The sequence below is a fragment of the Vidua chalybeata genome, chromosome 13 (assembly GCF_026979565.1).
Source record: "Vidua chalybeata isolate OUT-0048 chromosome 13, bVidCha1 merged haplotype, whole genome shotgun sequence".
In the NCBI taxonomy this organism is placed as follows: Eukaryota; Metazoa; Chordata; class Aves; order Passeriformes; family Viduidae; genus Vidua; species Vidua chalybeata.
In genome coordinates this window covers 12,102,022-12,128,813 of record NC_071542.1, presented here as the reverse complement: position 1 = coordinate 12,128,813, position 26,792 = coordinate 12,102,022, and the positions used below count along the sequence as shown (strand labels likewise).

Below are 26,792 nucleotides of genomic sequence, written 5' to 3'. Positions count from 1 at the left end.
AGCAGCTCTCTGAAGATGGATCAGAAGAACAATGCTGGGAACAGGAAGTCCAGAAAGTTTCGCTCCATTTCAAGATCACTTATACTCTGCAATGCCAAAACCAGCGATGATGGGTCAAGTCCCGACGAGAAATGTCCTGATCCCTTTGAGATCTCTACCAGCTGGGGTCAAGAGGATTTTGACTGCTGTCCCAGAACACAGCTGCCATGCACATCAGAGGCAGAGGACAGCCCACCTGATCCTCCACGTGTGGTCACCAGCATTCTCCAGTCCAAAGCTGCAGCAAATGAGAACTGCAACAACACGAGAAGAAAGTTCCTCACCAAGGTAGGCAACTCGTGCTGTGTATTGTAATGTTTCCCACTGCAGTAGCTCCTAAATGGATTAATTAATATTTCTCAGGAAGTTAGGGTTCTACTTGGCTTTTTCAGAGCCTATGAACCTGCAGAGTTCCTGCTCTGTATAAAAGGCATGAAAATATATTGGCTTCCCTGCTGTGCTGTTGCACTCTGCTGATGCACAATCTGCTGAAATTAGTGCCTCTAGGCCACTGCCAGTGCTCAGACAAGTACAGCTGGCATGTTCTATCTGCAAGAGACTCTTCAGCTCAAAATATAAACCTGTCATTGCAGCAAAGGGCTCTTGTAGTGTGATACCATGATATCTCACAAGCCATGCAAGCATGAATTATATTAATACTGTGTCAGACACAGGAGATTCAGTTGGCAGATGCTCTTTCCCTCTGATTCAGGAGGAAGGCAGTGATGCCTCTAAAACCACCAGAGATGTCACATTTCCTAGAGATGTGAAAAGTCTAAGAGCCTCATATTTCAATGTTATTCTTTAATCAGTATGTGAACCCTAACAATCTGAACAATTTTCTGTCTGAGCAATATATTTTAGATGGCTTTAGAAAGTTCTTTCAGTAGGATAGCCTAATTTTTCCACTTTCTCTCTACCTCTTGCTGTGATGTATAAAAGGGACCTCACTGCAAGTGAGGCACCTGAGGCATCCTGGCACCTCCTTTATTACATGCCTTTTATCTGTGCAGATACATGCTTATGTGAAAGAACTGATTCTTTCACCAAAATCGTTGTTCTTGTATATTCTATTTTACTTTATATAAAATAAAAAATATATTGGCTAAAATTAGACATCTATGTCTAAACACACAGTGGCACAAGTGCTACTGAAAATCAGACTCTCCCCTTACCCTTGATAATGACCACAGCATGCGCAGCTTCACAAAGACTGCAGCAGGACAGAGGCAAAGTGTTTCCAGCCTTGGCAAAGTCCCAGCAGGAAGACAAAACCAAACCAACTTACTATTGGATTCTGACAGAAAACAAGACCCAAGTCCCAAAACTTACTCAGTCTCCTGCAAAATCATGCCAGCTCCTTTTTGGAAACAGTCCTTCTGCACCCTGCTGATGTCTCTATGAGTGAAGGCGCTGGCCGCTGTGCACTCCCCAGTCTTTTCAAAAGTTGAAGCCCTTAGGTGTGTGTCAGCTGCCACAGTTTATTTCCTTGCACATCTCCTAAGTGTGCAGGGCTCCAATAACTGCTGCGATCCATATCCACATGCAACTCCTCAGTATCTTATCTCAGACTGGAAGTTTAGATAGTTTGCTTTAATAGCTGGCAAGCAGCTAAAACAGGGATCTGGGGAACAGAGTTAAGGCCCACAATACCTTTGTACATATAATATAGAACTGCTGAGGATATAAATCCACTCTTAGGCTGAAGCATCAGTGTTGCTGAAGAACATGTGTCAGATGCTGACATGAATTAGCAGCTCAGTCCCTCACAGCAGCATTTGGGTCGCTTAGTGCTGCTGTACACTATGAGTACCATTAAATTCCCACTCCAGAGCTCTCATAGCAATCTAAACCTCTTCAAATGCTACTTGCTAATCTTCCATACCTTTCAGAGTCATGGATCAATGAGTGATTCTGAAGTCTCATCTTTGCTTGCTAAGTAGGATGAACATTGGTAACAGCCACACCAACCCTGTCCTGTACTGCTGCTGAGGCTTTCCCCCTGGAGTATGAACGCAGTGATCTCTACCTTCCATATGGCACAAGCCTGTCAGAACAATCTTCCTGTACCACATGTCTTACAAAGCTTAAGCCTTCTCTCTTTAAGAAGTCAAACAGGCATTTTTTCTTGTCCCAGTGTAATTTTCTCTCCATCTAAATGTGACACTTCAGAAATTCATGATGTGTGACTCAGAGCTGAAGAATCCTTGTCTTTGTTCAAGAAAATTGACTCCATTCTTTCTGTGGTGTTCTTGTGGATATTCCATTATTCTTCTGCTTTCCAGCACCTCCAGCCCTAAGCGTGACTCTGAAGGTGTTAATAACTCCCACAGAACTGAACAACTTAATACTGCTGTCACAAGGAAGGAGAGAAGAATGCTTAAAAGTGCTGCATGATTTAATGCTCCCTGTGCATTTCGTCTCCTGAGTAAGGGGAAACCTGTAACATCAGTATTCAAAATGCAGATTCCTTTTTTTCTGTTGGAAACCGTGACTCTCTGAGCCATACTCTACTGACTGCATGGGATTCACCATAAGCAATAAATGATTAGCAAATCAGTGTTGCAGGACTACATAACAGAGTTTTTTTCCTCTTCTCTAAAATTCTGTCAGCAATGAGAGCAGATGAACTGTCTTTTATTAATTTGGCTTCTGTGACCCACTATTCACTTATTCTGACTATTCCTTGCAGTGTCTAGAGGCCCAGGGTTACCCTGGCATCATTTGTTCAGACAGTTTCTGAGATGAGGTGTGCTTGGTGTGGTATGGTGGACAGCCAGCTGGTCTATGTATAAACAAACAGATCTCCTTTACAGTTTGCTTCTCACAAAATCAGCAATTTTCACATGGCCTGAAAGAAAAGAAACCAAAGAAATGGTAAGCAGTATCTGATACCCTGAGCATGGACACAGCAAACACTGTGGAAGATGTCTTTGCCTGCTCAGACTGAAATCACTCCAGTTGTTGGAGAACTGGGCAGGAATAGATCATATCAGCTCCTTCAGAGAACAGCAGGCTCTGCTGAGTGTGAGACCTGCTGCAAGAAGCACTTCTACTGCTCCAAGAAGCATTCCATTACATCTTCCCAACACTCCCAAAACCTTGGGAAGCACTGAGAGCTACCAATGGGGCTGGTAGCAGGGTTGAAATAGCATCTAGAATAAAATAGAATAAAAAAGGACTGAATTCTGATGAAATAAATATGGGAACTAAGCTGACCTGACTGCATGGCTCTACTTGGTTCTAGAAACTTCTGCACCCTTTCTTCCTTTGGTCCCTGATCCTCTGCTTGAAGGAGAGAAAAGGCAAAAGGTATTTTTTCTCCTTTGGTAATCAGCAGGATATAATTTTATTAACTTGCCTTGATGCAAACACCAGTTAGCTGGCCCTTTGGTACCAGGACAAGTGCTATGGCAACAGACTGTAATGTCTGAAACACAAGCCCACGGGCAGGATGGAAAACCAAAGCCAAGAGAAGAGACTGCATTTATTTAGATATTTATGTGTTCTCCTCAGTTTTCATACTTCTCTCTTTCTGTCTGCCCAGCCTTCTTGCTTTTGCTTCACATCACCCTGGTCAATCCTAAGAGCAAGCTGGGAGAGGAGCTGTTCCATTAATACAGCGTGTGCTGCAAAATGCAGGCCAGCAAAGGCTCCCAGGAAAACACACCAAAGGGCAGATGATGGGGGGAAAGATCCTTCTGTAACATCTGATGTGCTGAATTGTCAATCTAGGGCAAAGCTTGGTCTCATGCCCTACTCCTTGCATCATCCTGGCTTTCCAGCTTCTGCCATTTTACTGGTTTCAAAGGGAGTATGCTGCTGGTAAAATGAATTACATCTACTATAAATATTTTTAAAAGACCAAGGCATTGGGCTGGGGTATGTCAGAGCCAGTGGAGTGAGTTTATGCCAAAGACACTCTGGCCCTTTCTCTTAGAACCAATGCAGAAAAAAATTGCTCCTCGAAGAAAATCCCCAAGACCATATTCTCTCAGAAATCCCAGCCATTTCACAGTCATAAGGCTGTGAAAGATCAGAAAAACTAAATATTTTAATACATTATTGTACTGCTGTTAGATATATTTTTTCCTTTTATTTTTTTCCTTTTTTTTAAACCAGCAGTCAATTAGTTCATTGTCATGCACTTGGTTAACTGAGTCCAAGACCTTACTTGAACTAGCCTTGTATAACATTTCAATTCAGACAATCTAACTACTGTGTCTTACTTTAAGAGTGCACAAAAGTTTTTCAGTTTTCCACAGATGCCATGGTTACCCTTATTTCTAAACAACATCTGGAATTAGATGTTTTGAGATGGGACTCTGGGTTAGAAATGTCTAATGAAAGCATGAAGGAAAAAGGAATCTTTTAAATGGCAGATAAAAAACATCCTCAGAAGCTTTGCATTTTGGATGACAAAAAATGGGAACAGGAAGAGAGAGTTGGCCTGGAGGTACAAATTACTTTTTCAGAACAAAACACAAGAAAAGTTAATCTGTTCTCACCTGTGGAAAATTCAAGAAGGCTCTTCAACTCCTTTAATTTTTATCTTTCAGCCAAGAAGACTCAGTTTAAATGCAAATTTTGCTTTGAGTGGAACTTGCAATGCAGATAAAAGTTTCCTCAGAGTCCTGAAGTGCTGGAAGACAAATCAGAGAGTTTATTCGCTGGCAGAAAATATATGTTTAAATATATGTTCTAATAATGAAGAGACGAGGTTGGTCTAGGATCCACCTGCCCCCCACCTCAAACCTGACAATTTTTTTTAGCAAATTTTCAGTACTCATTATATTCAGACCTACAAATCACCTTTCAAAACAAACAGAACACTTTACAAAGGAAAAGGATGTAAAAATAAATACTGTCTTTACTCTTGGAATCATCAGCAGTATTTCTATGCATAAAATAATCAGAGACAGGAAAAAAACTAATAAAGAACTAAACCAAAAGCAAATTGACTATGGGCACAAGAATTGGTCAAACATTTATTTTTCTAAAGAACAGCTTTTATTAATTTTCTGTCATGTTGCAATAACTTGGATATGAATACAATGATCTATATCCAGGACCCAAAAAATACAAATGTTGACAACATACAGATATTTGCCACATGTCCACAGACCAATAAAAACTTTTTTTTTTTTAAGTAATTCACCTAAATGAATTGCAGCAATGATTGAGACACAGAGCTAATTTGAAATGTAGCCCAAATGGGTAATATGACTACAAATCTAAACAAAAATTGTTCCCAGGACTTTTCTGTTGTGTACAAGGGATTTAACCTCTGCTTTCCTAGTGACTAAGCGCATGCAACTTACTGTTTGTGGAAAAATCTTCATATCAGTTTTGATTTGGTGATGTTTCACATGGATGTCCAAATACAACCCAGAATTTCCAGCCTGGCACGTGTCCCATTGTACAAAACACAATGTGTTCCCCAAAAGACTTACATGGTGCTGCAATGAAAAACCTCAGAGCCAAACCCACTGCTCTCTGTGATGTCCTGTGAAACTGGGCAGGGACACAATTAATTAGGAGGATGTTTATAAACATGATGAGCACAGTAGCTATATACTGTGAACAAGCTATAGGACTCAGCTTTTAACAGAGATGAGTTGGGGACAGTCTGAAAAGGCCTATGAAAATCAATAAAATGAAGTGTGGAGAACAGTTCTGGAAAGTTGTGTGTGTGTGTGCCTGACAGGTGTCTGTGAGAAGATATGTGTATCTTTCAAGGGAACATTTCACAAGACTAGGGACTCCTAAGAAGAGAAGTTGGCAAGTCCAAACTTGAATTCTGACTACAGGAAAAAGAAAGAAAATTACTTTTTTAAACAATGAGTTTTAAATACCATTATTCTGTCACAACAGCCCCAGTCCATAAGCACCTAAGATCTCAGAAATATTCAGCCAAATGGCAGAATAATTTCCTACCTTTAACATCTGTCTTACATTTTTCGTGTTTTACAAACACACCACCTTATTGAAAACTTTGTGAGTTTCAATGTATGCTCCATGTATGCAGAATCTGACCTGTAATGTCATAACGATGCCTGAAATAAAGGGCAGTGCAAACAAACAGAAAAGGGAACTCACATTTTTTGCTACTCAAGATCTCAAATTTTAAGGCATCTGAATGTTAACCTTTATTTTGTTACTGTGCTGAAGACTTCAAAGACCTGCCATAAGATTTAAAAAAAAAAAAGAACATAATGTAATCCTGATTTCAAGTTCAAGTAAGTATTTCCCAAGATATTTATTTTGGGTGAAAAGTAAATAAAAAGCTCCAAAACTAATATTAGAGTTCAAGCCAACTGGTTTAAGATAGAATTCTGTCCATGCTTATATCCTTACCAACATATTACTCACTAGAAGAATTCTTCATGAACAAAAAAGGCTTCGTAAAATTCAGACACTCCTCATCCAAGGCAGACAATCTGGAATGCAAGCAAACCCACAGAGTTAACGAGTCAGTCAATACAAGTATAGCTCTTATCCATTACCTACTGAATTCAGCCTGCAGTGAGCCCAGGGCCCCAAGTTAAATATTTCATTAATTCACAGCCTTAGATTTACTCTGGCAGGTTTCAGAATGGGAGCCAGGCTTAGGCAGTCAGCCTGAAAGATAATGACCTTTATTGACATTGCTGTAAATTTGCATTTTGTGTTTGCTGTCAGTCAGGAATGATGCAATAGCTATTAATTTTTGGTGAAGAAGAACAATAATTCTCATCCTCAGGGCTGGATGAACTCTGCCTAGGGCAGAAATGAAGCCCTACTAATGGTGAAAGTGGCTACACAGCTTTCCCTGTGCTCTCAGAGGTCTACAGATTACTGGAAATAGTTGATGCCACTTTGACCAGGGGCCCTGGGAGCAACACAGACAGTTGACCACTGTTATGTTTTGTGGCCTGTCCTAACATATGAAATTTGCCTCCCCTTCAGAAATCTATACCTCAGTCATACAAATTTCTTGGGAACAAGCCTGGATCCAGGATACACTGAGAGCCCTCTTCACTTTGTGGAGTATGGAGAGGCTGGCGAGGGCAGAGGAGGTGGGTTCAGTTGGGAGCAGAATAAGTGAGAAATGAATGATTCTCTTGAATCAGGAGAAATATTAAGCAAATGGAAAAGGAACTGTGCGCTAGCTTTCCAGCTTTCCTCGTCTCTTTAAAATTTCTAGGTGTTCACATCTGTGCCACAGGAGTGTATTAGCTTCATGTGCTTAGTTCCTCCATTCTTTGCCTTCCATATATGTCTCAAAGCACTACTTCTGAACGGCCCCGTGTTAATGATTCATAACTGCATTAAAGATATGCTAAAAATTAGTCCTCCAGATGCAATGCAGACTGCAGCAACTTCAACCAGTCTGGAGTGGACAAAGAATTTTCCATTGCTGCAGACCTCTCTGGTCCGTTGCCCCCACTTAACAAGTCAGCAGCAGGGGTGGAGCTTCTAGTGTTTTGTATACCCTTATTTTACTTATTTTCCATTTAGACCTCTTCTGTTTTCCAGAGTATTTAATTTTCTGGCATGTGTTTATTTTCCTCCCTGTCTTTTCTTACAATAGTTAGCATAAGCAAAGTTTTCTGTTCTCATCCCCTCATGCAAAGGGACACTATATTGTAATTCTTCCCCCTTTAGCCAGAAGCCACTGAAGTCTTGAGAAAAATAACTTCTGTAAAGCACTGACTCTATAATACCATTATTTTTTCTCAAATGGACAGTGTTAAAGGCTCCTGTTCTCCTGAGAGGCAACCTGGTGCTTTCTTAAAAAGGCTCAGAATAAGTGTAAGTAACTTTTAACAGCTTTAGTACATTTTTTTTTTTTTTTCATGCAACCTTTCATCTTCTGGATCAGGACAGCTGCATCTGCAGGCTGTGTTCAACACCAGGAAACAGCAGCTTAGGAACTAAGCTCTCCAGGAGCCCGAGATGTGCATCTTTCTGGAAAGGGTTAACAGGCAGCCACGTGCCTGCTGAAGGCCCAGCAAACAGGTACAGTACATGTGGAGGTAGCAAGTTATTACAGAGACATTTGTTTGCATGCATTTTGCACAACCAGCTTTTTGTGACAAGCTATGCCTTGAAGCTCAGTTCCAGTTAAAAGAAGGGATGTCTGGGAATCAATCCTTACGTTGCTTCCTGCTGGATACACAGGTCAAGACTGTAGAAAAATAAAACCGTAGCCACTCAGGGATCTGTGCTGCTCAATTACACCAAGAAATAAAACCTGGAAGAATGAGAGAGTGTACATAACATCAGGTTTTCAGACGGTGATGCCTTGCTAAAGGGTAGTGTAGGGTGGCATCAGTCCCACAAGGCCACTGGAAAGCAATGTGAGCCAAGGTTCCTGACAGGAAGTAAATGTAGTCTTTGATCAATTTTTGAGTGCAAGATGGTGAGAAGGGAGGAATATCTTGCCTGAATGTCAGCTGTGTGATCACCAGGACTAAGCAGAAGAGAGCAGCAATGGGGAAAAATCCTAGCAGGGGATGGGGTGTATCACACACCCAGGCACCCCATGGCAGCCCTGGTCAAGGCAAAGGGAGAATGCAGCTGACTCCTCAGACAGAGACAGGTAGCACACAGAACAGGGACGTATTATTCTGTGTGAAATAATATACAAATGTTTCTTTTTTTCCTTTAAGGGATGGTTGCCTGAGCCCACGGGATGAACTCTTAACACTAAATGTGCAATCACTGAAAGACCTGTCCAGAAAGGAGGATGAGTCTCTCATTCCCCCAACAACACATCTGGTGAAGATCATGATGGCTCACAAAGTAAGCGTGAGCAACTGTGGGGTGATTGGACATTTACTTTAGGGAGGAGGGGAATTTATTCATCAGACATTTGAAGATGGTTGTGCCTTTCGTGACAAAACCCAAAACCTCTTGTGGTCAGACTCTGGTGACTTTCAGCATAGCTTTTTCCCAGATAAACAGAGGCTGTGGGGAGGCCAAGTCTCTGGGAAACTCTAGCAAGGGCTGTTCAAACCCTTCTTTTAGAAACACACAGCTTGCCAATGTTAATTTTCCATTTAGAAGTTGAAGAAAGGCAGAAATGGATTTAAGGGAAGATCCACAAATCCCAGAGAAGCCAGAGAGCAGCCCCTGTAACAAAGTAGTTCTGTGAATCTAGGATCTATCGTTAATAGCAAAGACTTTTCAAGCTAGCTAGCTATGTAGGAGAAACACTGAAAAATCATTTTCAAAATTCATCTTTAAGGATCTTCTCCGTATTTCTTATTTTGAAGAGCTCCCCAAGGGAATGGGACTGGAAAGCCCTAGTAGGATTTTGCTACTTGGCAATACCCCCACCTGCTGTCCAAAAGGAAAATTAGCATTCCATAGGTCTTGTATCTCCAAACAGAACTCCTGAAATCAGGATTCTGAAACAAAGTGTTTGTCCTGGTTGGCTCCACTTAGATTAGAACATACAGGTCGTGCTCTGACACTGCTCCTGTCTCAGCTCCTGCAGAATGACACCGAGCAAAAATCTGGTATTTTGTTTTATTTATATCACTTTCCATATGGTGTCTGTATTTAGTAATGTTCTTCCTTTAACCAGGATTCCCTCAGGATCAAAATAATTGCCTCACAGAAACAGGATCAGAATCAGGACTTGCAAGAACCACCCAGAAATTATTCCTAAGATCAACTGTTATTCAGATGTGATCATGTACTTATTTTCCACCAGTTCTAAAAACCTGCATTTAGAAAGCTGAATGTTTAATCTACATGTTTTTAAATGCTAGAATTAGGGACCATATTTTCAAAAGCAACAGGAGATTCCAACTGGAAGGTACCAACTTTTTTGAAAACTCTTAAACTTAGTCCTTAGAGGTTTTTAAATGCTCAGATTGTATTTTGACTGAAAGACATCCCTCTGAATCAGAAGTTAGACACCTATCCACCATTGCATAGATGGGATTAAGAATTTTCCTCTTGAATTTAACACCTCCCTAAGGTGCTTGAGTACCTGAAAAGTATGAGCTACCTTCAGAAATTAGATAAGCATGGCTATATCTTACCCATCCATCAAGCTGTCTGGACCAACTGGGGGTGTCCAATTAATTTTCTGTTCATTTTGTCAAAGGACCTGAATCTATTTCTATCTTATTACCTTGTTATAATCATTTTTACAGTAAACTTTTGAGCTACGTTCCCCTTTATCTTCTTATTTATTTTAAATAATGAAATTTGCTCCATGGTTTTTTTTTTTTTAATTCAGGCTGAAATCTGTGCGAGCCAAATTAGAAGAAATTTGTTTTTTAAGAATAGATCACTTTGGAAATTTCTTGCATAGCAATGGCTTTTGTTTGTTGGGTTTCTGTTTGTTTTGTTTTAGGAAACACCAACACGTAAGGAAAGGCCTTTGGAAATACAGAATGGTTTTCTGCACGGTAAGGCTGCATGTCAGCGGACTCGCAGTAACTCCACCAGTAAGTTGCAGAGCAATAATCTATTTTCTTGTAATACTCAGGGAGTGCAGATCACAGGCCCCCATCGTGTGATAGTACTATGGTGCTAAAAGAAATGTTGAATGCTGTCCAAATTTATTCTGGGATCCTTAGCTAAGAATTGCTGATGCATAAAATCATCAGCTGCTGTGTTCACAACATCCTGCATCCCACTTCGGTTTGCATTTCATGGTTTGGGGCTTTTTTTAATGGTGTATTCTAAATAGGCCAACACTTTTTTGGTAGGGAACGCATGCTTTTTACTATATTTAACACTAATTGCTGTTGCCTAAGTGACAGCTGAAAACGAAGAAATTTACAAAGGGAAAACCATTTTCGAGTACCATTGCCTAAAACGCCTGTGCAAGCGGTCCAACCCTTGTTAGTAACACGCCTCTCCGCCCGCCCCGGCAGGTGCCAGCCCGCTCTGGGCCGGGGCTGTGGAGGTGCCAGTGCCCCGCAGAGCTGCGCCCCTCAGGGACCGCCAGCCCCACGCGCTCCACGCCAGCCGAAAATCGCTGTCGCAGCAGCTGGACTGCCCTGCTGGGAGAGCCCCGGTGAGTGCCGCGGAGCCACCTGAGAGACGCTCGGCGCTGTCCCCAGCAGGGCTCTCTGCATCGAAACAGAGTAAAAATTGAACGGGCTAGAAAATCTATTTAGATTTAAGTAAAATGTGCTACGTAGTAGCTTGCTAACATAGGTAAAATATGCTGTTTAGTTTGTTAACAATGCTGTGTTTGTAAAACTGTTTTAGCTAAAGGGAAAGAATGCAATCTCCAAGGTGAAGAGATAAGAGAGGCCCCTTGAACTCTAAAATGAAGAAGAAAAAAACTAAAGCTAAGTCTGCAAAAAATAGACAAAGGGATTAGAAAGTTCTCTGTACAAAGGGCCAACTGCAAATTGTAATGCAAAATCAGCACAATGAATATGCATAAACCTATTGTGAGATTCTATGTATATATAAATTAGTACGAGGTAATAAAAAAGGATCGAGAATCCTCAAGGGTTGCTCATACCCTTTGCAAAGAAATCCCTGTGTGCACCCAGCGCTGTAATAATCTTGATTTTTCATTGCAATTCAGCGTGACATGGCAGCCGCTTTCCTGCCTGATCCCCTCTGCCCCGCAGGCCCAGCCGGGGCGATGGTCGCTCTGCCTCCTCTGCTTTCTGCCCCCAACATCTCCCCTGTGAGGGGTGGGAGAGCAGCAAAGGCCCTGCCAGCAAACCCCTGTTTCTCCAGGTTCTCCTTCCCACTGCCCAGCAGGTTCTATGGTGTGGCTAAATTCCCAAGGGTGGTTTACACCGCCCCGCTCTGAGCCCCAGTGCCACCAGTGTCCCCAGGCACCCCGCTGGCCCAGCCATGGCCACAAGCGGGTACAGAATCACCATGGTCCCTGCTGAAAGAGACAGATTTAAACACCCTGTTAAAGGAGGCTGGAGACTGGCTCCTGTGCTCTCCAGGTGGATGCTAAGTGACCATCAGAGGCTGGGAGATGGTTGGAGTATTTATGGCCAAAGGTCCCCAGGCTCAGACCTGGAGGAGGAGATGGAGGCAAAGCTCCTCACACTCAGCTCCCACCTCCCTCCCTGCTGCTCCCTGCCTTCTCCTGGCCCATCACCCACCCTGAGGGACCCAAGGCTTTAACAGGAATAAGGAGGCTGCAAACCAGAGCACTAAACCCAACCAAACCACACCTGAGTGCACAAACAGATCCTCAAGGATTCACAGGGTTTCCTTCTCCTCAAAGATCCTGCGTGGCATGTGCTGTCCATTTCAAGAGGCTCTTTGGCAGCATGCTGGCTTTGGGTATTGCTACCCACCACAAACAGAAATTAAAATACACCTTCTCACACAGAAGCAAAAGAAATTTGAAAATTTCCCATTTCAGACTCAGAAAACCCAGAATAAACAATCACCCTGGTCGGAGTGAGGAATACATTTCGGAGAGTGTGTTTTTGGTGTTGCATACCTGTTCACCTCTTAATCCCGTTCCCAATCGCATGTTGAATAGATAATCTGGTTTTCATGTCAAAATTGAGACTCTTGCATATGCAGAAGCCAAAATTTTGGCTGATCTTCCACTCTTCAACACCTGCTAGTTTCACTTTGCTGCATAAAAAAAACACAATTGAATTCTCTCAGATGTGTAATGAGTGCAATTAACTCTGACCCTGCTGAACTTCATGCACAGATAGCTTTGGGTAATTACTTCTGTCAGTGCTTAAATTATCTTGTAATACCCATATCTATGTTGAAATAGGAAGTTTTCATTAAGCATTTCACAAAATATTTCATTAAAAGTTCATTAAAATAGGACAAATCTCAGAGGCTGAACTTAGGAAATCCAGCACAAATTCATTTTTTGGGGAAAATGCTTTAAAAAGGTTTGGTATGTCCCAAGATAAAGTTTTTAGTCACAAGATGAAGGAAAGATTTTGAATGTCTTGATTCTAGTTCAGTTCTTGAAGGCAAAAATGATAATACTTGTTTATGTCTCCTAATGACCACAAATGGAGTTTTGGCTTGGGGACTCAAGCCAGAGCACAAATTTATCTTTCTACACCATTGCAACACTTCAAGGACCAACATCCTAATTTTTCTCCAATTTAGTCCCTACAGGACAAATTCAGTCAGCAGCAATTTTCTGAATAACAAATGGCTTGTGAAAATTAGAAAGATTTTTTTTTTTAAAGAATTTTTAGTACCATCAGTTATAAGGGGGAAAATTTCAAATAAACAAGTTGCTGCAATGTATGTTCAAGAATTCCTGCTTATGCATTTAAAAAATTGTGGGTTTTGTTGTTTTTTTTAATATTCACAGGCAATTTCAAGGTCATCTAGATCCCTAAGTACAGCACAACTAGTGTACACATCCTGTGGCTCACAGGCTTCAGTAATTTCAAACATTGTATTGATGAAAGGACAAGGGAAGGTAAGACTGGCTCTGTTGATTTACCATGAGTTTTACTTCATCTCACAAATGTGATCTGCAAAGTACAGAGAAGTGACTGCAGGTTGCTACTTTTGGGCTGCCAATTCATATCCAAGAAAAAAATTAGAAAAATAATTTTGACACCTTTCCATGTGCAGTGAATTAATTGATTGGAACAAACAAAAAGCAAAACATGAGAGGATTCTGCTGAAATTCCCATTTACTCTTACTACAGGAATGTGATCGACTATTTTTTCATGTTTTATACTATTCCACTGACAATACTGCCCATGTAGGTAATGCAGAAGAAACTGCAAATGAACTATTATGAGAACTGAACATGAGTTCTCACACACTTTTTCTTCCATAAATTAGGGTTTGGGCTTCAGTATCGTTGGTGGTAAAGACAGCATTTATGGACCAATAGGCATCTATGTCAAAACCATCTTTCCTGGTGGAGCTGCTGCTGCTGATGGAAGGCTACAAGAAGGTGGAAAATACCTCTTCTCTCCCTTTTCCCACTTCCCAAAAAATGACACTGAAAGACCGATTGAGGCTGAAATGAGCCATAAGTGACTTTTACATCTGCATCCTTTTTTGCATTTGCAAGAATCCTTTGGAGTGCATGTATGTTATCATGTTACTTATTGCAGAATACAGTAATAGTAATATAATTTTTTTCTCTTTCAAAACAGGTGATGAAATCCTGGAACTGAATGGAGAATCCATGCATGGATTAACACATTATGATGCTTTACAGAAATTTAAGGTTATGTACTCTCCTTCCAGAACAACCTCTGGTTTTAGACATAATGTGCATGTGAGCTCAACCCATTCACTCACTGTCTGTTCTTTCCAGCAGGCCAAAAAGGGTCTTCTGACACTAACAGTCAGGACAAGCTTCAGCACACCTCATTTTGCTTCCAGCTGTCAGTCACCCCTCCTGTGTCAGTCACTGGGCTCCACTACATGCATAACCAAGGAAAACAGTTCTTTCAGTTCAGAAAATGCAGCATTCTCCTTAAATCCTACAAAGCCCAATGACAGGGTCATAGTGGAAGTTACCCTAAACAAAGGTGAGTGTTGACATTAACTGAGCACTGCTAACAAAGCACCGACTGACAAACCACTGTTCATTTGCTCTCTGTCTTTCCTCACTAACCTGATTCTTTTCCTGAGCTAAGTTTTTTTAATACACTAAATTAGATCTTGGTGCCTGTCAGTGCTAACAAGTGTCTATCAACAGCAGGATTTTGAACACCATCTGTCCTCAAGAGCCAATCATTGAGGTTTTTTTGCTCTCAAGCTTTAGAGTCACATTCATATCCTTCACATGAAAGTGTAAAGCTCTTGTCAACAAATGCCACTTATTAAACAGACTGTGCAACTCTTACCCATAATTATGCAAACAGTTAATTTCACTCTTGAAAAGGCTTAAAACCAAATAAAAATAAGTATCTATATCTTCCTCTAATTCTTTCACCTCCTCTCCAACTGTCATCATCTCCTATTTATAAACAACCACTGGCACAATGAAATAAACTTTTAAATATGGGAACAAAGCAAAGCCTCTGTGAGGTACCAGTGACTTACCAAACACACAGGATGGGATCTGACATCAGTGACTGTCCAGTGCAAAGAGGGTAAACTCGCAGAAGTCTTTAGCTGTATTATATAAAACAGAGGGAGGACTGAAATGATATAGCTATCAGTAGCCAAATATCCTTAATTTTAGCTTGTTTTCACTCTTAATTTTAGCTCCTTAATTTTTTTTCTCTATTCTGTCTCCTTGTAAATTCATTTGAATTCTTCTGTAATGACAGATATTTTGCAAAATAAACCTGCATTCCATTGTGTCTGTGACACTTTAATCATGAGGGGGGAAAAGCCCCCATAACAACCCCACAATAAAACAATAGAAAGATACAGAAAAATGCAGTGGAAGCAGCAACAAATAGTGAATGTGCAACATTCATTAACACAAGACTTTGGTTCTAGTTTGTGCAGAAAAAAAGAATTAAATTTAATTAATTTTTAAGAAGCTTCTTCAATGGTTTGTTTTGACTGTTACTTTTTTTTTTTTTTTTTTAATTATTATTGCTTCTTTCAGAGCCAGGTGTTGGCCTTGGAATTGGGTTATGTAGCATCCCTTACTTCCAGTGTATTTCAGGGATCTTTATTCACACCCTCTCGCCAGGCTCAGTGGCACATATGGATGGGAGACTCAGGTAGGATGAGAAAGGCTGGCTGTCTTATGCCACAAGGTTCTCATTGATCTGTTTTATGGGTTTGTTTTTGACCTGTTTGGACAGGAAGAAATATTGATTTCTGGGAATTTGGGGTTTAGAGTACATGTGCTATTCTCAGGGTTGGAGCATATGTCTTCAGGACATGTGGGATTTCCAGAAATACAGCAACCCACTGAAATCTCTGCCTCCTGCCCGAGCTGGGCTAACTTGGAAGGTCTTAGACAATCTTGTAGCATTGCTGCTGCAGGAGATCTCCAAATGAGAAAGTATTTAGAAAACCCTAAACATATCACATAACTTGGCTGGTTTGAGCACTAGATTTTTTCTGATACAAGCTCCTCAAATTCTATTACTTCTTACCCAATAGAAAAATAGATTTGCTGAAATGAGCTTTAGTGAGAGTGTAGAAATTCACTTTCAAAGGTTTTTGACCAACTAGTAATGTTGAACATATTGAGAATGGAACAGAACACAGGAGTTTCAGTGAAGTATTTTTGGTTTAAGTTTAGGTGTTCTGTAATCCTCCTCTCTAATACTTTAGCTGAAAGAACTATAGTCTTAAATTATTCGAGTTATACAAATCAGTGCCTTCAGTCAGGCTCTTAATGTGTGTGAGAACTAGAGCAGAGCAAGGCAATCTCAGTTTCCATGTGAGCCAAATCTGGATTTCATCTAGAAAAATCCAGTTTAGCAGATTTTGATAGTTTGTCATTGGAACATTTTTAATGAGTTATTCACATATGTAGCAGAAACATAACACCCTTTCTGACCTTAAATAGCTCTAACATAATATAAAGACATGAAAAGTGAAGTGTTAACTGGAAAGGAAGGAAGGAAGGTGTAGGTGGAAGCAGCAGCTGAGCTGCAGACAGCAGAAAGAGCACCAAGTGTGCACAGCTGAACATGCAGAAAGCTCAGAGGTTGCATGCAACATGGCAGATCAAAACCCCTTGACATCCAACTCATTCCCATTCCATTTTCTGTAACAGGATAGAAAGACAGATTTAATCTGTAAGAAAATTAGAGGTTGGCCTTATGAATTTGCTTTTTGCATGTTTTCACATGGGGAAGATGAGGTCAGGAGAAAATCTCTTGTTTACATCATCTCTCTTTTTTTTTAAATATCTCTCTAGGTGTGGAGATGAAATTCTTGAAATTAACGAAACTTCAGTACAAAATACAACCCTTAATGAAGTTTATGCTGTGCTGAGCCATTGTGATCCTGGTGCAGTACAAATCATTGTTAGCAGACACCCTGAACCACAGGTAGCACAGTCTGTGTTCTGTCTGAATTTCAATATAGCACGTGTTGAGAACTAAGAGGAAGCAAGTGCTGATCTAATACAGGGGGAAAAATGATGACTACAAAGATGCTTATCTCTTTATGATCATCACTGCACACAAAAAAAATCTGAGCTCTGCACTGTCTTCAGTAGAATAATTTAAGATTTGAAGATAGTCAAATCTTAAATAGTCTTACATGACTATTGGTGATAGTCTTATATGAGGTTCTATGCAGTGAATAAGGAAATGACAGAAATAACATTTAAGGAATAACCCAAAACATAGGTCTTATGTAAGAAAGAATGGACAATAGTAAGTAAATAATTTGAAAGAGGGACCATACCTCCCCAAAAAGAAATAAATATTTATACACTTCTCTTTCAATAAGTAAAACAGAGGTCTTGCTTGCCAATATTTATAATTAAATTAGTATTGAAGTACAATCTCTTATTCTTGCAAGGTTTTTCAACAAAATGCTTCATAACACCAAATACTGTATAAATTATTATTAAGTTTAAAGTGTTACATAAAGCATGCTGTATTGAGTTTCCTTGTACTAGTAAATCCAAGACTCCACTTTTAGTGAAATCTGCAAAAGAATGTTTGTCTTTGAAAGGTCCCATTTTACCTAAACAGCCGCTAAATAGAGCACATCCATAAATATACTTCATATATACTGGGAAATATACAAATATATACAAATATAATGGTGTGCAATAAACTCAGCTCCTGAGAGTAAAATGGCATGATATTTCCTAGGTGTCTGAGCAACAGCTAAAAGAAGCTGTTGCACAAGCTGTGGAAAACAACAGATTTGGAAAGGAGAGACACCAGTGGAGTACTGAAGGTAAGGGAATAAATGCATTCACTGAGACATGGTAATTTTGACTTCAAAGATGGCGAGGATGAGTACATGCTGTATTAGAATCCTTGAAAACAGTCAAGTAACCCAGAGCAGAAAGAAAGAAAGAGGAGGAAACTTCACAGGACAGCCCTCCTAACATGTCTCCAATGACATGTTACCAGGGTAATGAGAACTGAGCAAGTCTGTCTGATTATCAACAAAAATTTTTTGTGCAAACTTTCTCTCACAGTTGCTCATACTCTCCAATTTACAAGCTCTGCTTAGAGCTTTTCAAACCACTGTCTGTAGGTGACAGGACTGTGACAACAAGGAACTTTGAAGGTGATGTCCTAGGGGTAAACCTTGTTAATTCCTTTTTTTTTGTGTGGAAATGCAGTCATGGCTGGAGCTATTTGCCCAGCTCATGACAGGTATGACATCCTCTCCCAGTAATGATACTCCTAAAGAACCAGTAGGTAACAGTCATCATCAGTAAAACTATAGTGCTGACATATATAAGGAAAATGTTATTTGGGTGCTCAGGAACTTGGCTGTTGACTCTTCACCCTACAAGCATTCAGTGCATAAATGACACCTTTACATCCACTGAGGATGATATTTAGCTGCAGATTTCATCAGCTGATTGTTAGAAGCGAGCACTTGGCATGTACTGAACAGACATTTTGACCGTGTTCCTGGTACAGGTGTTAAGAGGCTGGAAATGAGCTGGCACGGGAGGCAGCCCTGTGAGAAGCACATGGACAGGAGCACGGGCTGCTGCAGCCGCAGGGCACAGCGGCTCATGACCCGCTCCTGCAGCGACAGCAGCTACAACCCCCGGGCCTCCTGTGCCACTGCTGCTGTGCACCAGCTCACGGACTTGAAAGCAAGAGTACACAGTGTAGATGTACCAATCACCCAGCAGCCTGGGCTGCTGTACTCATTCTCTGCCAATAATTCAGGGAGAAATTCCCCTCCCATCTGTAGTGAAGCTGGTCGAGCCTTGCAAAACACTAAGAAGTCATCAGAGATCCTTGTTAGGAAACCTAAATCATCAAAGCCCAAACCTCCACCAAGGAAATACTTCAAGCAGGACTGCACGTGTGATGACCAGGGTAATGCAGGCAGAAAAGAAAGGCTTGTATCAGAAGTGGCTGCCTCACCTTCTGCAAGTGTGCAGGTAAAGTAAAATTTACAACATTTTTCTTGTGTCCGCATATTTGTGAGCCAGGGGAAGGAGAAAGGCAAAGTGACTTTGCATGGCAACAGGAAGAAGGGTAGGAAAGAAAGAGAAAATGTATATACACATGAGAATTGGGGGAAGAAGATGAGGCTCTTCTGTTTTGAAAACAAGGTGTGTAAGTTAGTGAAGCCAGTTTAGCACAAAATGTTATGTTCAAAGTAAGGTCAGAAGGAAGAGAATTGTCCGAAGAAAATCTTCCATACTAAGGTATCTGAGTTAAAATCCCAGTGAGAGCAGCTGCAAGAACGAATCTGAGTCCTGCCTCTCCTCACAAGCATGTGCCATTGGTGTGCCACCGAGCTTGCTCTGGTTCCAGGGTTATGCCCTAGGCTGGGACTGGAGGGGTCTACACAGCCTCTGATGCCAGCGTGGTGTGGCTCACCCCAGCTACCTGTGTCACAGAGGCATATCATTTATGAAGTAGTCATGAAACAATAATTTCTTTGTTTCAATAGTGGATTTTTATTGGAAGAAAGCACTAACATTGTGTGCAGCAGGGAATCTTGGGCTCAGATACATGTCTTGAAACCAGGAGGTATTAAATAAAACCATTTAAATTGTGGTGCACATACATCTTTGTTGATGAGCTACAGTATTTGAAAACAGTGTACATTGGTACATTACTAAATTTCAGTTCCCTCTCTTATCTAGGACAACAGAGAGTGTTTCACTTGCATGAGAGTGAAGGATTGTGAGATCTGCATGTTGAAACAAAATTGTGGTTTGTTTAAAACCGAAAGTTCTTTTCCTCAGGTTTAGTAATGTGGCAGTAGAAATGAACTGTTCTCAATGCAATGCAAAGGAAAAATAAAAAAAAAACAAAACACAGAAAAAACTAAAACAAAACAAGAAATAACCAAACCAAACACAAAAAACCACAACCCCTCCCCTCCAACCAGTTCCCAAGCTGCAAAGATCAATACAAATTACATAGAGAAAACTGAAGTTCACATATAATCTTAATATCCAAGAAAATTTAAGTTAAGAATCTGAGGTAAGGTCATTTTTACCATCCCCTAAGTAGAAACCACTGCTAAAAAATCAACTTTCAGAAGTAAAATTAAGGGCAATAAGTATTTGTTGAACTTACCACTCCCTGCAACTTCTTATTCTTCGTACTTAGTCATTCTAAATGACAGTGAGAAAACCCTAAATCTTAAGATCAATAAAATCCATGAAAAATCAAGGTCTGTTCAGGAAGACAGCTTCCTCTATTAAGACAGTCTGTATATCTTTATATACCCAGGAGAGAAAGTTTCTTGTCAGAATGTATTTCAGATCATTAAGAGAAGGTTTTATTAATGCTTTTAAAATTTTTTTAACCTTTACTCCTCACAAATTTTGTATTAGTCAGTCTGAGGCCTGCATACCACAATTTTAAATGAGGTTTCTGTTTTTTTCCAGATTCATATATTGTTTCAGATTCATATATAGTGTGGTTTGCATAATTGCATTCTGACACACTTCTCTTTCCTGTTTGTTCAGCAGGAAGCTGGAGAAGCAGTGCTAGAGGGACATCAAACCGATGTAACCCACAGTGTCTTCACCACTTCTGCAACTGCATATGATAAGGAACACACAGCTGCTGCTCCAGTGGGCAGAGATCAAGAAAGAAAAGAAAAATTAGGTATGTTCAATTCTATAAACTTTCCCCCCCCCCCAGCTAAATATATAGTATTTAGTTTGGATTCCAAAATGGGTATTGAGCTGACTTCACTTTCTCTTTAAATGTAGTCTTCAAACCATATCTTCAAATTTTGGGATGAAACAGATGAAATTTCAAATTATTGATTAATCTGTAAAGAAAGGGAAAGTAGATCAAAATAAGCATAAGAGATGATCTATTATAATTTTAAAAATTATTGATTAATCTTTGTAAAAAAAGAGAAACTAGATCAAAGGCAGCATAAGAGATGATTTATTGTAAAAATTATTAATGGACAGATACATTGTTTCTGTATTGCTTCAGATGAAACTGCTTAGTTATACTGAATATCTCATATTAAAGCTTAGTTTTAGGATTTCTAAAGGATATTTTTATGCACAATTTCAAGATCCTAGTGTCGCAATGGTACAAACCACTGATAAGTTACTTTCCTGCTGTGCTAGTTAGAATTAAGGAAACTTGGTGTTAAGGGAACAAGACAATCTCAAGAGGTCTCTTACAACGTAGAAGCTTATGTAATTCTGTAAGTTATGGCTCAGATAATTAAAAAAAGTAAAAATGTTGCCTTAAAAAAGTTCATGCTGAAGCAGAAACCAGTACCTGTGAAGCTGCACAAACAGAAGTTTGCTCCACCATGTCTAACATTAAAATGCTTAATTGCTCTCTGAAGTAAAAAATATTCCCATATTAGAATCAAGTTTTTATGTATCAGAACCATCAACTGGAAATGCTTGAGGAAATTTGAGGAAGCATAAATATAGAAGATCTTCCTATGAAAATCTTTTTACAGTAGGATATAGTTATAAATGTAGAAAATCAATGTTTTTTAAAAGAATTTACTGTAACAACAGCTTTTTCTCTAGGCTGCAAACAACATTGCAATTTTAACTTTCTATTTTAACTGTTACAGCCTGTATCAAGATTTCAGCACCCCATAATTATTTGTAAACCCTCTAAAAAAGCAATCTCGTATTTAAGTGTGGAAGAGCCTTGTTTTTCAATTAATTTCAGTGTCTGGATTCAGAACTTATGGATCAAGAATTATGAATTTTTAAAAGTTTAAACCTTTTAGAAATTTAAAAAAAAATTATCAGAGGCTTGAATGAAATTCAAGGTTATTGAATTAATGATGCAGCGAGAAGGGATGGAGAAAAAGATGGATGGTTGTTTATAATCGTTGTGTCTCTATTACAGGGACTCCACTTTCATCCATACAAAAGCCTGTACTTAAAAGACAAGCACGGGTAGATTATAGTCTTGATACAACAGAAGACCCCTGGGTTAAAATTTCTGACTGCATAAAAAGCTTATTTAATCCTACCATGACTGAAAACAACGTCCACTTAGATTTGCAACCTGGCATAGACAAAAAAAAAGAGAATCAAAATCGAAGCAGCTCAGAGACAGTTCTGAAGAAATCAGAATCAGAATTAGTCGGTTCCAAAGTGCTAAAATCAGATGAAAATGACAGTGTGAAAAAGGGTCCTCCTGTTGCACCAAAGCCCACCTGGTTCCGCCAAAGTCTGAAAGGATTGAGGAAAGCAAATTCAGATCTAAAACCACAGGCAGATCAAAGTCCTCCCAACCATGACAGTATTTCCAGCAAAAAACTGCAATCCAGCTTATCTCGTGTGTCTCCTGGAGGATCATCAATAAAACAAAGAATAAGCTCATTTGAATCCTTGAGTGCTCCACAGTCACCTGAAAAAACCCCCCGAAGGTTGAGCCTAAAACCATCGGTGCAGAAAGAACCTTCTCGCCCTGCAGCAGGGGCAGAGGCAGCTCCAGCCTGTTCAAACCAACCCCTCCTCCCACATCGTGAAAGCAGCCACCAACAGCCACCTGTGGCCATGGCTACAAAGAGCCTGGATAGATCCTCCTCTCGCAGGGAGAGTATTGCCAGACCAGAGAAAACCAGCTCAGAGGAAAGCAGCAATGCCAGCCCTGAACTTTCATCGAGTCTCTTAACTCCAGGAGCCGTTAACTCCCATCTTGCGTCCGTAGCGAAAGCGCACAGCCTAAGGTCACGAAGCTTCCCTCTCACTGCAGCCCAGGCTTGTGAGATAATGAAGCCCTATGATGAGAAGTGTAGCAAAATCTATTCCATCAGCAGCCAGGTGTCATCTGCTTTAATGAAATCATTGCTTTGCCTTCCTCAGTCCCCAGCCTCTTCTGGAAACAGTGCATGGGAAACTCTGGACACAGTGTCTCAGTCCTCCATGGAGGAGGATGGGGCTTCCAGCTCACCTGCGAGTGAGAACCATCACCTGGACACTGGGTTTTCCCTAAAGTAAGATACATATTTAAAGCTCAGATTTACACATCAGCATTGGTGAGCAGCTGCACTGATTCACTGACAGATTAAAGTTTTAAGGTAGCAGCACACAGAAGTAAAGCACAGACAAAGTTAAGAACATTTTAGAGCACAAAGGTTAAATGACTCATGACTGTTAATTTTGGTTTTAATTTGTATTATATCCGTACATGCACATTTCAAACATCCTCCTATTTAAGGAGCATTTTTTCTAGTATCTCCATGATAAAGCAGATTTAAGTCCCTTTGCCTGAGGCCATGAAATTATTCTTGTTCTTTTATACAATGGATTCTACTTCCTTTAAGTGAACATGATTAATTTCCTTTTGCCTGTATTTATAATTATTGTAGGACTTACCACCTGAATTACATGCTAATAAGATGAAAATATGACTGCTCCAAAACTCCCTTTTAGTGGGTATGTTCTCTCATAGCTCAATGTTTCTTTTTTGTTCTTATCACAATGGGACAGCCTCTCAGAGCTGAGAGAATACACGGTGAGCCTGGCAGACAAAGGGAAGGAGGAAGACAAACAGGAACAGGGATCACCTCAAGCATCCGGTGTGTTGGGACAGTCAGTCATCTCTCTGCTTTCCCCCGAGGAGCTGGTAAAACTTATAGAGGAAGTCAAAGCTCTAGACGAAGAAACCTTAAAGGTAAACCTTCTTTGTTTTTTTTTTTTTTTTTGGTTTGGTTTTTTTTTTTTTTTTTTTTTTTTTTGTGCATGATTTTCACAAAGCTGTAGAGTGAATGTGTCTGGTAAACTTTGAAACTTAATATTATGCTTATGCCACTAAGTCTCATTAAAAAATGCACAACAGACTTTCCAATCATTGTGACATATCTTCTGGGAAATTCTTGACTTTATTCCTTTCTCTGCCTAGGAACTTGATGATATTCATGTTACAGTTTTGCATAAAGAAGAAGATACTGGACTTGGATTCAGCCTGGCAGGGGGCATTGATCTAGAAAACAAAGTGGTAACAGTAAGTAGTATCTTACTACAGTTTCTGGCTTTTAGATAATCAAAGCAGGAAGCTGTATTGATAGGGTTGGAAGGACCATAGTGGATGAAAACAGGTTCCTTCTGCACAGAGCTGCCTCTCCAAGTGTCTGGTTGCAGTGTCCTGCTTGGGCACCTCCTCCCCAACAGCTCTGAAAGCTGAGGCAGAACACACAGCCCTCGGCAGGAAATAACCAACACCTTACTCATGTGCTTATAGAAGACCATGCAGGATGGTCTGGAGGAATGGGATGGGTAAAAACATGTCAGGGGTCTGGAAGTTAGAGATAAGTGTTACACCTCCTTCCTCTCACGAGCAGCAAGAGGGTCAGGAAGTAGAATACGCAAGGTACATAGCACAGGTAGCATGGCTTTAGCCATCTGGTACCAGGGCCAAACTGCTCCCCTGGCTGCTTGAGGAGGGATGTGCACAGGAAAACTTCCCTGTGCAAATTTATTCATCCTCTGTCCTGAAATGTGATAGAAGCCACTTCTTCCTGGCAAAGTATAAAGAATGCCCATGGTGTAAAATGTTAACTAAGGGATTTAGTGATGTCCTTTTTTCCTCTTCCCTTGTGTGTGTGTGGTGGCTGGGCTCTTCAATAGGTTCACAAAGTATTTCCCAATGGACTGGCCTGTCAGGAAGGAACGATTCAGAAAGGAGATGAAGTACTCTCCATTAACGGGAAGTCTCTGAAAGGTGCAACTCACAGTGACGCCTCAGCAATCATGCGACAGGCCCGGCAAGCCAGACAAGCTGTTGTTGTCACCAGAAAATCCAAAGATGGAGAAAAAAATCTCAATGTTTCAATCAGCTCTAGTACATCATCAGTAGCAAGTGATGCCTCACAAGAGTCTGGTAATTATCTTACATTACATTATCTTACAGCCCCCACTTGATAAGTGTTTACTCATCACCTGAAATCCAGGTGTTCATAAAACCAGCAGTAGCTGCATAAATCTGTGAACCCTGATTAAAGACAGCACAGTTAATAAAATATTCCTGAAATAGACATTGAAATATATAAAATAACTTTATCGGAAAGAATTAATGGATTTCTAAAATAAAAGAACACCTTAAAAAACCTAAGCATGATTCTCTATGTGGATTTCTGTAGATGTACAAAGATGGCTATTGTAGCACACCATCTAATTGAAGGTATAATGACAACTCAGTGAACAGTGATTCTTTATTCTAATATTGTTACAAGACTTGTTCTCAATGAAAGAGAATTTCAGTTTGAACAAACAATACGCTATTGTTTGATATAGCAGGTGCCTACATCTGAAACACAGCAAGGCTGGAGTTTTGCAGAATATTTCACTTTCAGAATAGTTTTGTGTTTTGATTTGGTTTTGTTTTTTCCTAAAGCATGATCTGGAGATCTGTAGCTTTATTTCCATACTGCAGATTAGCAGCTTTGTAGTCAATAACAACTTCATAACTAATATGAAGTTAAATATATCCCTTAGATTTTGTTCATTTAACAGATTTTTATAATTCCAGTAAATGCCTTCCGTTTCCATTCTCCCATTAATTCAAACATAACTTTCTTTCCTGAGCTTCCCAGAGTGCCTTAAAATGACAAAATGAGAAATTAAAAGCTTTAGTATTCTCTTTCATTTGGCAGTTTATAGGACCTTTGCAAACAATCCAAAAGTTAATTTTTTGTAACAGATGTTTGAGCTTTTTAGACTGTGTGCTGTCCATGTGGTAACTTTCCATTTGTTTCCAGCCACTGGAGATACAATCTGCACTGTAACTCTAGAAAAAACATCTGCTGGTTTAGGATTCAGTCTGGAAGGAGGGAAAGGCTCTATTCAGGGAGATAAACCCATCATCATCAACAGGATATTTAAAGGTAAACACACTTAACATGTTCCCAACTCAGGCTGACCTGTGGGGCTCATAACTGACTGCTGATTTATAACTATGGAAATGTTATTTTTTCAAATGCAGCATTATATTGTTCAGTGCCAGTAATTTGTTGCCTGCTGGGACCAGGTGGTTTATAGTAAACATGCTGGTGATCCATTCACTAGTAAGTGAAAAGGATCCATTAAAGTTTCCTCCACAGAAAGAATTAAAGGAAATTCATTTTCTGTCCCCAGGGACTGCACTGGAACAGAGCAGCCCAGTTCAGCCTGGTGATGAGCTCCTACAAGTACACACAACTGCCATGCAAGGACTCACTCGTTTTGAGGCATGGAATGTAATCAAGGCATTACCTGATGGGCCCATCACAGCCATCATCAAGAGGAAGAATGGCAGCTCTGTTACCGGCAAGTCATCCAAAACTTTGTAAGAGGAGGGATTAGACTACTGCCAATATTCAAACAAAGGATTTTATTACTTGCAAGATACTCAGAAAGCACCCACGAGGAGTACACTGGATCTTACTGCCAGTTACAGAGAAAGCTGTCTGGGATTAACTAAAATGTGCAGTAAATGGGCATGATTCTTTGATTTCAACCTTCAGAAACAGATGTTAAAAAGTGTATAATTATAAAATAATGGCTTTGTTAATAATATAGTGGTTGTAATAAAATATGTGACAGCTGTAGTACTCTCCTATTTTAAGCTATTAACTTAGCAAGTATCACAAGCAGATCCTGTGCTAAATTTTCAGTGCTACTCTCCAAGTCCTGTTCCCTACCTTACCTTCCCAGCAACAAGAAATGTATCTATGAGCCTACAACTAAACACTGCCTTAGAGAATGGGTATGGCAGAGAAAGGGGCTGCAGTTTTG

The 26,792-nt window shown here is 40.1% G+C and overlaps 1 protein-coding gene across 3 annotated transcripts; it reads left to right on the top strand.

Annotated features, from left to right (window-relative positions):
* IL16 (interleukin 16) lies at positions 1–26,595 on the top strand. Of its 3 annotated transcripts, none has more exons than XM_053954706.1 (20): positions 1–327; positions 7,904–8,040; positions 8,694–8,802; positions 10,394–10,487; positions 10,920–11,062; positions 13,328–13,438; positions 13,814–13,928; positions 14,134–14,207; positions 14,301–14,514; positions 15,549–15,666; positions 16,821–16,953; positions 17,731–17,818; positions 18,520–18,995; positions 20,547–20,685; positions 21,919–23,014; positions 23,511–23,694; positions 23,923–24,024; positions 24,648–24,900; positions 25,778–25,903; positions 26,154–26,595. In XM_053954706.1, the coding sequence occupies exons 1-20, from the start codon at positions 16–18 to the stop codon at positions 26,345–26,347; spliced, it is 4,218 nt and encodes a 1,405-aa protein (XP_053810681.1). In that variant the 5' UTR covers positions 1–15; the 3' UTR covers positions 26,348–26,595. The 3 variants fall into 3 exon arrangements, with proteins under 3 accessions (XP_053810681.1, XP_053810680.1, XP_053810679.1); XM_053954705.1 differs by having other exon boundaries at positions 8,694–8,826; positions 20,544–20,685; XM_053954704.1 differs by having other exon boundaries at positions 8,694–8,826; positions 14,298–14,514; positions 20,544–20,685.
* Positions 26,596–26,792: the final 197 nt, after the last annotated feature.

Bases quoted from the DNA above. Each gene is read 5' to 3' on its own strand.
- IL16 (XM_053954704.1), top strand. From the start codon at position 16: ATGGATCAGAAGAACAATGCTGGGAACAGGAAGTCCAGAAAGTTTCGC. The intron at 13,929-14,133 runs GTGGAAAATACC...CTTTCAAAACAG, and splicing joins TGATGGAAGGCTACAAGAAG to GTGATGAAATCCTGGAACTG. The intron at 16,954-17,730 runs GTAGCACAGTCT...GATATTTCCTAG, and splicing joins GCAGACACCCTGAACCACAG to GTGTCTGAGCAACAGCTAAA.